The sequence below is a fragment of the Coffea arabica genome, chromosome 3c (genome assembly GCF_036785885.1).
Source record: "Coffea arabica cultivar ET-39 chromosome 3c, Coffea Arabica ET-39 HiFi, whole genome shotgun sequence".
Taxonomy (NCBI): Eukaryota; Viridiplantae; Streptophyta; class Magnoliopsida; order Gentianales; family Rubiaceae; genus Coffea; species Coffea arabica.
This window is the reverse complement of record NC_092314.1, coordinates 185,554-195,140: the sequence shown is the minus strand read 5'-3', so window position 1 is coordinate 195,140 and position 9,587 is coordinate 185,554. Positions and strand designations below refer to the sequence as shown.

General features: G+C 43.1%; 4 protein-coding genes across 5 annotated transcripts; 2 read left to right on the top strand and 2 right to left on the bottom strand.

The window, feature by feature from the left end:
• Nucleotides 1-99: 99 nt before the first annotated feature.
• LOC113733834 (MATH domain and coiled-coil domain-containing protein At3g58340-like) lies at nucleotides 100-2,028 on the top strand. The gene is made up of 6 exons (XM_027260012.2): nucleotides 100-290; nucleotides 390-504; nucleotides 621-790; nucleotides 991-1,282; nucleotides 1,364-1,530; nucleotides 1,671-2,028. The coding sequence occupies exons 1-6, from the start codon at nucleotides 269-271 to the stop codon at nucleotides 1,823-1,825; spliced, it is 921 nt and encodes a 306-aa protein (XP_027115813.1). The 5' UTR covers nucleotides 100-268; the 3' UTR covers nucleotides 1,826-2,028.
• On the bottom strand, nucleotides 1,916-3,870 carry LOC113733836 (uncharacterized). The gene is made up of 5 exons (XM_027260017.2): nucleotides 3,226-3,870; nucleotides 2,949-3,017; nucleotides 2,651-2,726; nucleotides 2,484-2,548; nucleotides 1,916-2,184 (listed from the first exon to the last, which is right to left on the bottom strand). Exons 1-5 carry the CDS (start codon nucleotides 3,421-3,423, stop codon nucleotides 2,092-2,094), a joined length of 501 nt encoding a protein of 166 aa, XP_027115818.1. The 5' UTR covers nucleotides 3,424-3,870; the 3' UTR covers nucleotides 1,916-2,091.
• Nucleotides 3,871-4,041: 171 nt separating this feature from the next.
• LOC113733831 (S-adenosylmethionine synthase 2) lies at nucleotides 4,042-6,222 on the top strand. 2 transcript variants are annotated; one of them, XM_027260008.2, is made up of 2 exons: nucleotides 4,042-4,198; nucleotides 4,813-6,222. In XM_027260008.2, the coding sequence occupies exon 2, from the start codon at nucleotides 4,827-4,829 to the stop codon at nucleotides 6,006-6,008; it is 1,182 nt and encodes a 393-aa protein (XP_027115809.1). In that variant the 5' UTR covers nucleotides 4,042-4,198; nucleotides 4,813-4,826; the 3' UTR covers nucleotides 6,009-6,222. The 2 variants fall into 2 exon arrangements, with proteins under 2 accessions (XP_027115809.1, XP_027115810.1); XM_027260009.2 differs by having other exon boundaries at nucleotides 4,081-4,198; nucleotides 4,804-6,222.
• A 637-nt stretch (nucleotides 6,223-6,859) lies between these two features.
• On the bottom strand, nucleotides 6,860-9,542 carry LOC113733830 (pentatricopeptide repeat-containing protein At3g06430, chloroplastic-like). The gene is made up of 2 exons (XM_027260007.2): nucleotides 8,810-9,542; nucleotides 6,860-8,479 (listed from the first exon to the last, which is right to left on the bottom strand). The coding sequence occupies exons 1-2, from the start codon at nucleotides 9,206-9,208 to the stop codon at nucleotides 7,325-7,327; spliced, it is 1,554 nt and encodes a 517-aa protein (XP_027115808.2). The 5' UTR covers nucleotides 9,209-9,542; the 3' UTR covers nucleotides 6,860-7,324.
• Between the last annotated feature and the right edge of the window lie 45 nt (nucleotides 9,543-9,587).

The following is a 9,587-nucleotide window of genomic DNA, read 5'->3' as shown; positions in this document are numbered from 1 at the left end:
AAAAGGTCGATGATAACAACAATGCATTAAGAATCCTCTGATAACGTTGCGTTCCCGGCATTAAGTAAGATGCTCACGCTGCTTGTCTCGTGGGTGAAAATGGAAGAATTGTGCTCAAAGCAACACAAGCAAATGAGGAAGAAATGGATATCCCCCCGCCGGAAGAAATATATATTCTTCTCCGCCTTATTCTATTCTATTATATAAAAGCCCAAGAATCCCGAAGGAAAGAAACAGGAAACTCTCTGCCTGCTACCCCTCCCGCGCCATGGCAGATTGCGACCAAGATGGTTAGCGTTTCCGTCTCTCTCTCTTCTCTAGTCAAGTCATATTTGTTGAGGCAGACCTTTTTAATTTGTCAATTGAATTTTAATTTGTTGCAAGCTCAGTTGCAGATGCGCCACCAACTCATTACATCGTGAAACTCCGGTCATTCTCTCTGCTTACAAAGAATGAGGTTGAGAAATACACCTCCGCTGATTTTGAAGCTGGAGGCTACACATGGTGCTCCTCACTTCTCTGTTGCTACCAAAAAAAAAAAAACTGCGAATGATATGGCTTGTAGTGCACGATCAATTCTCTCAAAACTCATTCATATCCATCGTGTCCTGTGATTTCAGGAAGTTGGCCATTTACCCAAATGGAAATAAAACCAAAGGGGTCGCCGATTACATGTCCGTGTACGTGGTGATGGCACGAGAAAACTTCCTTCGTCCTGGGTTGGAAGTTCATGCAGTTTTTAGAATGTTCTTACTTGATCAGAACAGCGATAACTACCTAACTCTCCAAGGTATGCTACCAAATCCTACACAACATAAAAACATCTTAGAGATACCACCATTCCCTCCCCTGTTTTGTTTGACTTCAACTTTCTTATATGCCCAAAACAACAACAACAAAAAAATCTACTAATACATAGCGATTCCATGGATTGAGTGCATCAATCAAGTCACTGATACAATAATAATGTCCTTCACCTGGATGCCGCAGGAAAAGCAAGACGTTTTCGCAAGATGAAGCTTGAATGGGGATTTGACAGACTCGTGCATCTGAAAACACTTAATGATCCTTCTAATGGATATCTTGTCAATGACACGTGCATTTTAGGGGTAGAAATATACGTGTGCAAGGAAACTTATACTGGAGCTAAAGGGGAGAGTCTATTGATGATCAAGGACGCTGTAAGCCACAAAAGTACCTGGAAGATTGATAGTTTCTCTAATTTATATGATTCATCTAATTTAGAAGCATCCAATTCATTTGACGCGGGGGAACAAAAATGGTAAGACGCAGGGGAACAAGATTTCACGCTCACAACAAAAAAAAAAAAATCACCTTATGAATCCTTTGCATTTTATTGCAGGAAGATACAGTTGTATCCGAAGGGAAAAGGCAGTGGCACGGGAAATCATATATCTTTATACCTAGCTTTAGATGATCCCACGAGCCTCTCCCCTGGTAATCAAATGTATGTAGAGTTTGCACTGCGCATACTAGACCAAAGACAAGGCAAACATTACCTGGGTAAAGGTACGTACTCCTCCTCAAACTCACACTACAAAATAGGTTTTTCTCTCCTTTAACACTGGCTGGAGATTACGCCAGTCCTACAAGTCTTTTCCCTTGAATTAAATGCTTAATAACTGAATAAGATCCTACCATCTTTGCAGCTAAGCATTGGTTCAGTGCATCAAACCCCGTTTCCGGTTGGCCAAGATTTGTTTCACTGAGTTACTTCAACCAGTCAAACAACGGTCTTCTGTGGTATGACAGGTGCACTATAGAAGCAGAAGTGACTGTGCATGGGATGGCTGATGCACTATAGGAAGATAATAACTTCTAGAACACCCTATCGGGAAACTAAGACCATATAAGATAAAATAAGCTGCAGGCAATGCACACAATATTGTGAGAGTAGAGGGAATGAGTGAGTTTCATGCCATATGCAAATGATTGTATAGACTTTGTTATGTACGTCGCTCGTATGTATGATAAGAAATGAATGTGACGAATGTTGTTTCTCGAAAACCTCTTAAATGTTGTTTCTCGAAAACTCTCTTCTGGAGAAAACTTGCCCAGAGGATGCCAATGTTAGCCTTCTTGTGTTGAGGATGATACTCCAGATTTAGGTGTCGCGTAACCCAGGCTGACAAGCTTTTGCACCAACCTTCTCTCAGCAGCAGCCTAAATACCACCAGCCCCCAGCGGGGGGGGGGGGGGGGGGGGGGGGGGGGAGGAGGAGAACCAATAAGAAAAAGAAATCCAACTGTGTAGATTGGCGTTGGGAGCCTCGTAACCTTTTAGAGAGTAGGAGGGACATAACAAAAGCTACATCACGAAGCTCCAAGTGGAAAAAGGCTTTGAGAGACCACAAATTCCTAATAACTACTAAATGTTGCCATGAGGAAAGCACATAAACAAGACCGTGCGCTGTTAAAGATTGAATAAAACCACCAACGCATACATGATGTCAGAGAGCTAACCTCAAGCAAGGGACTATTCTTTGGAAGATTACAAGCCAATACAACGTTAAGACCAGTCTTGAGAACTAGAAAAAGAAAACCGTGTGTGAGAAAGGGGGTGAAGACTCGGATAATCACGTCCAGGTAGGTATGGGGTAAATGAGTAAGTGTACTGTAGACAGAATTACCTATTCGACGGGCAATACCAGCTCCAGCGTTGTCAGAAGATCCTCCAATTAAAGAAGTAACACTAACAGCATTGCTCTGTAGACATCAAATTAAGAACAGCAAAGCCAACGTCTTCAAAGTGATCCAAATAAAAAACTTGAAAGTGAAGATTAGATTTTGCAGAGGTCTAAGAGCACAAGGGGCAGGTCTTAGCATTACCATGGCTCTAGCAATGAGCTAAAATATAACAGAAATCGGGAAAATGCAAGCAAACAAAAAAAAAAGGAGAAAGTAATGAAAGAAAAGAGCTTTTTTTACGGGACGTGTAGGAGCAGCAGCATATAAATGTCCAAATTTTGCAGAGTTGCAACCGATCCAGGCGTATATCTGCACACAGGGAAACAGTTAAGTAAAACTGGAGATTCATGGTAATAATGGTGAACAAACAAGTGAATCAAAGAATTAAGCGTGCACTAGTGAGTTAGAGAGTATTTCAAAGAATTAAGGCAGCAGACGACGATAGGGGGACAAGAATGGTCTGGGCGATGGAAGTTTGGAAAAAATATAAAGAAAGAAAGAAAGAAAGAAATCCTGCCTGCTGGTGAAGACGGATGATGTGAAAGTGGAGGGAGGCATCGTCCACCACATCGGAGAAGGAGATGATTTCTACTCCACTGCTTCGGCTGCCATCATCGAGGGTTTGAAGCGGCGGGATGGCGATACTACAACTACCCACGGATGATGCTTCGTGGCGGCGGTGGTAGCAGTCCTCGTCCTCGTCCAATCCCCCCATTCTCCTATCTAATCTACCTTCAACTACTACTACCAGTACAAAGTAGCGATCAAGAAAATTACTTTACCCTCAATTTGCGATTTTGCCAAAACTTATTAGTATACCAACCATGAACCAACCTACTTACCAACCAACCAACCACAAGAAAAGGACTAATGACAAAAAATAAGCAAGGTTTTACTTTTACCAAACATCATTGAAATTTCTGTTTACGGATCCAAAATTTAAAAAAAAAAAAAAAAAAAATACAGGGTCCGTGACCAGGGGACTGGGGACTGGGTTACATCGGACGGCTTCGCGTTGACTTTTACCATAGACATTCTAACACCGTAGCCGTAGATATGGAGGTGTAGTAGAGCGAGGGACAGGAGGAGTGAGGGACCACCACTCTGGATCTCCACCTACTTACTCTACTTTACGTTAGTTGACCTCCCTACCTACGGACAATGGGCATCCATTCTATTACTGTCTATCTAAGGAAGAATCTTGTTTTGTTACGAAAATTTAAAAAATGCAAAAAAGAAACACTGTAGACTGTAGTAGAATGAATGCGGCCTCATATTACGAGGTTGTTACGAAGTTTACATTTTACAATCCGTAGTTGTTCCCATTTTCAAAGAAAGCCCAGAACAGGAAGGCGGCCAACTACCCAGAGCCCCCGCCCCTCCCGCCCTATATATTAGGAAGAACGCCTCCCTTTGTTTCGTGCTCCCCTCCACGATTGCTCCTCCTCCTTCAAACGCACCCAAATCTGACGACACTCTGCTATTCCAAGGTATTCTTCAAGCTCTTTCTTTCTTTGTCGCTTCGGTAGTAGTAATACTGGTGCAGTAGTTGTATCTCTTTCTTTCATTCTTTTTTCAAGTTTATGTTAAGAACACGTCCGTGTATGGATTTCTTCATTACAGTAGTAAAAAAGTTGTCACCTTTTCTTTTTTTCGTTTCCTAGACTTATGCGTGTTGCTACGTTTTTCATTGAACAATACCGTTTTCTGCTGCGGAATCCCAGCGGATCTTCTGTTTTCTCCTTACCCTGTATTGCAACCTCCCCGTATCTTGCCAACTTAATATCATCTATTGATAGTTTTCCAGTAACCCGTTGCTGTTGATTAATTACTATTACTCTCCACATCAATCCGTGCATTTCCTTCGATCCATTCGATACCAGGCGTAGGAAAGTTAGCCCCTTGATTCTGCTTTTCCTGTGTAAAATTACATCGGGTCTTCCCGCTGCAACATAATCTCTTAGTGGTGGATCCTTTTACTAACCGTGCCCTCTTGGCTTTTCCCCTGTTTTCATTCTGTTCTGCACCCACTTTGTTTGTTTCCACTTCCGCCTCAATTAATTTATTTATTGTTTATTTTTTGTCATTTATCGAGTGTTTGCAGCTTGAAAGAAGAAAATGGAGACCTTCTTGTTCACTTCTGAGTCTGTCAATGAGGGGCACCCCGACAAGCTCTGTGACCAGATCTCGGATGCAGTGCTTGACGCCTGTCTGGCTCAAGACCCCGAGAGCAAGGTTGCTTGCGAAACCTGCACCAAGACCAACATGGTCATGGTCTTCGGTGAGATCACCACCAAGGCCCAGGTCGACTATGAGAAAATTGTCCGCGACACCTGCCGTGCCATTGGTTTCGTTTCTGATGATGTAGGCTTGGATGCTGACAACTGCAAGGTCCTTGTCAACATTGAACAGCAGAGCCCTGACATCGCTCAGGGTGTCCACGGTCATCTCACCAAGTGCCCCGAGGAAGTAGGCGCTGGTGACCAGGGACACATGTTTGGCTATGCCACCGATGAGACCCCTGAATTGATGCCTCTCAGCCATGTTCTTGCAACCAAGCTTGGTGCCCGCCTCACAGAGGTTCGCAAGAATGGTACTTGCCCCTGGCTCAGACCAGATGGTAAAACCCAAGTGACTGTTGAGTACTACAATGAGAATGGTGCCATGGTTCCTGTCCGAGTTCACACTGTCTTGATTTCCACTCAGCATGACGAGACCGTCACCAACGATGAGATTGCTGCTGATCTGAAGGAGCATGTCATTAAGCCTGTGATTCCCAAGAAGTACCTCGATGAGAAAACAGTTTTCCACCTCAATCCTTCTGGCCGCTTTGTCATTGGTGGTCCTCATGGCGACGCTGGTCTTACCGGCCGCAAGATCATTATTGATACTTACGGTGGATGGGGTGCTCACGGTGGTGGTGCCTTTTCCGGAAAGGACCCAACCAAGGTGGACCGGAGTGGTGCCTACATTGTCAGGCAAGCTGCCAAGAGCATTGTTGGCAATGGACTTGCGAGGAGGTGCATTGTGCAGGTTTCATATGCCATTGGTGTCCCTGAGCCCTTGTCTGTCTTTGTGGACACTTATGGCACAGGAAGGATCCCCGACAAAGAAATTCTCAAGATCGTGAAGGATAACTTTGATTTCAGGCCTGGTATGATTGCCATTAATTTGGATCTTAAGAGAGGTGGGAATAACAGGTTCTTGAAGACTGCTGCTTACGGACATTTTGGCCGAGATGACCCCGACTTCACATGGGAGGTGGTTAAGCCTCTCAAATGGGAGAAGGGTCTAGCCTAATCCAGATTAGTGCTGCCACAGGATGAAGTTGGGATTTTTGCTTCTTTTTTTTTTTTCTTATCTGTACATTTGTTCTACCGGTAACTCTTTTTGTTTTTTTTTTTTTTTTGATAATCCCTGGTATTTGTTCTACAAAGTGGTCTAAGGTGCATTTGCAAGTCTTACCCCAAATCTCATTGGTATTCTATCATGGTTTGCATCGGTCCTTTCTTTATTGATGCTGCTCTTTTTAGCCTATTAAGATTAAATTCTTTCACCCTCAGTTTATCTATTTTTATGAGAAATCATGTAGATCCATGATGCGTCGTGTAATCTCCCATGTGCAGGAAAAAGACAGACGAGCAAGAATAGTAGGATAAGAAAGAATGCCCCTCTTTCACTCTCACTTCATGCTAATATTCCTCTTCAAGCCCTAAGGATCTTTCTGCATGGAACTGGACTCTCTGCCAGTCTCGTCCAGATACAGATAGTCTGCAAATTTTATGAGTTAATTATTGTTCAGTCATCACTCATTACTCACTCCTAACTGTTGTCGCAAATTCAAGAGAGCTTTTACTCCAAATAGAATTAATTACAAGCACAAATAGGAAGGAGGCTTTTACTTCACCAGTGGAAATGATAAACCAAGGGCACAGGACACAGTTTCACCCATCCTGAGAAATAGGATGTGATGTGTCTCACTTCAGACGCCTACTCCCAAAAGCCAATAAGCTTCCCTCAGACGATTCACTTTCCAACCTCCTTTATCTGATCCCCTTATTGATTGATTTATTTGCTTGCTCTTGTTCTGTGCACGTCTTATTCTACTCCAGTTTATAAAAGATTAGTAATTTTACCAACAAAACTGTGTATACATTAAAAGAAAAGGAACTCCAGTATATAAAAGATTATATTTGTACCAACCAAACTATATATATAAAAAGGAAAGAAAAGGAATGGGGAGATGAAAAGCCTGATATTACACTAACAGTGACCGTTGCAATTTCAGATGGCACTCTTTTTTCCACAATACATATAACAGAGACTTTGCCATCGACGGCCTTGCGTGCTGCATTTTGGGTTCAAAAAGTACAATGCAGAAGTATAAAACGACAGCTATGTGCAACAGAGGTGCTGAAGTAGTTGATCATCCATGTTCTCCACGTAGTAGCACTCGACTTAAGTGCAAGGCAGAGTTGCTGTTGGATTATCTGCCCAGAACTCTAGCTCGGCAATAAAAATTTTCATCAGTAGTTCCACCCAGAACCAGTCAAAAAACTGCTGCTTTGCTGGTCTTGAACTATTAACATGGACATCTATAGAAAGTAATCACAATTTCAGACTCTGAACCACGGATCAACAAGGGTTTGTGATTCAATATCTTGGCCGGCTCCCACTGCACTAGCCTTGATCATCTGTTTTTCTTGCTCCAAATCGTAGACTTTGTCATTCATACCTTCCTTCCTGTAAGCATCAACCATAAGTGAGAATGTCAGAGAATCTGGTTGCCATTCCTTTTCTTTCATTCTCTTGAAAACTCTATCCATCTCCATTAAATCCTCAGCCTTTGCACAAGCATAAATGACAGCGTTGTAGAAGGATGTATTCTCAGGTATTTCCAACTTCCCAGCCAACTGAACACAGCTGATGACCTTATGAAAAGCACCCGCATTAGCATAACCTTTAATCAAACAGCAGAAAGTCTTAGTGTCTGCCTTCATACCCTCGGTACGCATCTGATCAAATGTGCACTCCATGTGCTTGGCGTCACCAGCATCTGCAAACGCCTCGATGACATTGTTGTAGGTCGATGTTGTCCACGGAAATGAAAGCTTGCGCATGTATTCCATAACAGATGACATCTTATCATACAGCTTCTTCTTCCCATAAGCACCAATAAGGATATTAAAAGTTCGGGTTTCGGGCTCAATGCCAAAATCACGAAACTTCTCATACCATCTCTCCATCATCTCAATCTGACCCTTGTTCCCAAACAAACTCAATATAATATTCATTGTCCATACATCAGGCCTACACGACGTGCTCTTGAGCATTCCTGAGAGCACTTTCTCCATTTGTTCATATTTTCCCGCCTTCCCATAACCACTCAAAACTATATTTTGAGTGACCGTGTTAGGAGTAATTAATCTTTCAGCCATTTGTTGATAAAGTGACTCAACCATCTCAAAACGAGAACCATCCATACAAGCCTTAATCAGGATGCTGTAAGTATAAACATCTGGTTGACAGAGAGGAAGGACTACCATTCGATCAAGAACTGAAAATGCTTCATCAATCATGTTGCTTCTACAATAAGCAGAAAGCAAGGCGGTGTAAAGTTCGGAAGTGGGTTGCAATCCCTCTTCAAGCATCCTGTCAAAAAGCTGGCGGGCTTGTTGTGGTTGACCGCATTTCCCAAGCAGAACGAGGAGCTTCATGTAAGTCCCTTCTTTTGGTTGATAAAAGGGCTGTTCTTTCAGCATCTCAAATACCTGAAATTTTTTAAAAGGACCACTTTCTTAATGCCACAAAGCAGACAAGATGACGAGTTTTTTTTCAGCACACCAGAAAATACTTTCCCCAGAACATTCGCACGATTAGCCAAATCTATTTGCTTAAATTAAGCGAAAAGTTTAAAAAGAACAAAAAATTCTAATGTCTGTTGGCAATAGCGATACAAAGATCATCTTTTTTTTTTTTTTTTTCTTTTTCCTTGATTGATGGAAGCACCAAAGTCCAAGGTAAAATTCGCGCCTCCAAAAAAATTCGAGGAGAGGGAAACATAACACACTGAAAACAGAAAGAAGCTTGAAGAATCATACATGGAGGGCTGGGAGCCACTGCTTTTTGTCAATGCAATCGGAGAGAGCTTCAGTGACAGTGTTGGCCCAGGCCTTGGCATTGTTCTTCTTATCCAGTTTCTTCTTAATATTTTTTATGGGGTGGGTCTTCTTGTTTTTTGGGGAAATTGAGAAGTCTTGAATGAGACCTGGGTACTCGCCTTGTTTCCAGTGCCTTTTTTTGGGGGGCGACGTCAAGGGAGCTGCGGCGGCGGCCCGGGTAGTGGATGCCAGGGCGGGGGCGGCGCAACGAATCATTACAATCTCTGAGATGGAATGGGTTGAGGCCAGGTTAATCAGGGCGGCTCTGCGGGGATGAGGGAGAGGTGAGGAACGGAGGGAGGACGAGAAGGACAAGGAAAATGGGGATGTCGTCGTCATTTGCTGGCCGACGGACCACCTTCCTTCTAAAGCCGCCTCCCTCACTCTCTATCTTTTGGCGGCGGCCTCTGAATTTGCTGCTGCCCAAGTGCCTAGCGCATACTACCAGAATAATGTTGTAGGTTGGGGATTGGGCGGTCGTGCTCGTGCAACGACCTTCTCTCCAGGTGCCAACGGATGATGATGATGATGCTCCTCGGGCCTCTGCTCAATCGCGCTCTTGTTTGTCCAAAAATCAACTACCACTCAACAACGACTAAGAATGGAAGAGATTTAGAACAAATGCTGGTAGTTTCATGTGAGCTTGCATTCATTAAACGTCACCGATCAAAATATGGCCACTAATTAACATTCCAATATCTCCAGATTAGGATAAAAA

Excerpts from the sequence above, each read along its gene's own strand:
- LOC113733836 (XM_027260017.2), bottom strand. The coding sequence starts at position 3,423 with ATGGGGGGATTGGACGAGGACGAGGACTGCTACCACCGCCGCCACGAA. Across the intron at positions 3,018-3,225 it reads TCATCCGTCTTCACCAGCAG|ATATACGCCTGGATCGGTTG; the intron begins GCAGGATTTCTT and ends CCCTGTGTGCAG. Across the intron at positions 2,549-2,650 it reads TGGTATTGCCCGTCGAATAG|TTCTCAAGACTGGTCTTAAC; the intron begins GTAATTCTGTCT and ends TTCTTTTTCTAG.
- LOC113733831 (XM_027260008.2), top strand. The coding sequence starts at position 4,827 with ATGGAGACCTTCTTGTTCACTTCTGAGTCTGTCAATGAGGGGCACCCC.
- LOC113733830 (XM_027260007.2), bottom strand. The coding sequence starts at position 9,208 with ATGACGACGACATCCCCATTTTCCTTGTCCTTCTCGTCCTCCCTCCGT. Across the intron at positions 8,480-8,809 it reads AGTGGCTCCCAGCCCTCCAT|GTATTTGAGATGCTGAAAGA; the intron begins GTATGATTCTTC and ends AAAAAATTTCAG.
- LOC113733834 (XM_027260012.2), top strand. The coding sequence starts at position 269 with ATGGCAGATTGCGACCAAGATG. Across the intron at positions 505-620 it reads GAAGCTGGAGGCTACACATG|GAAGTTGGCCATTTACCCAA; the intron begins GTGCTCCTCACT and ends CTGTGATTTCAG. Across the intron at positions 791-990 it reads TAACTACCTAACTCTCCAAG|GAAAAGCAAGACGTTTTCGC; the intron begins GTATGCTACCAA and ends TGGATGCCGCAG.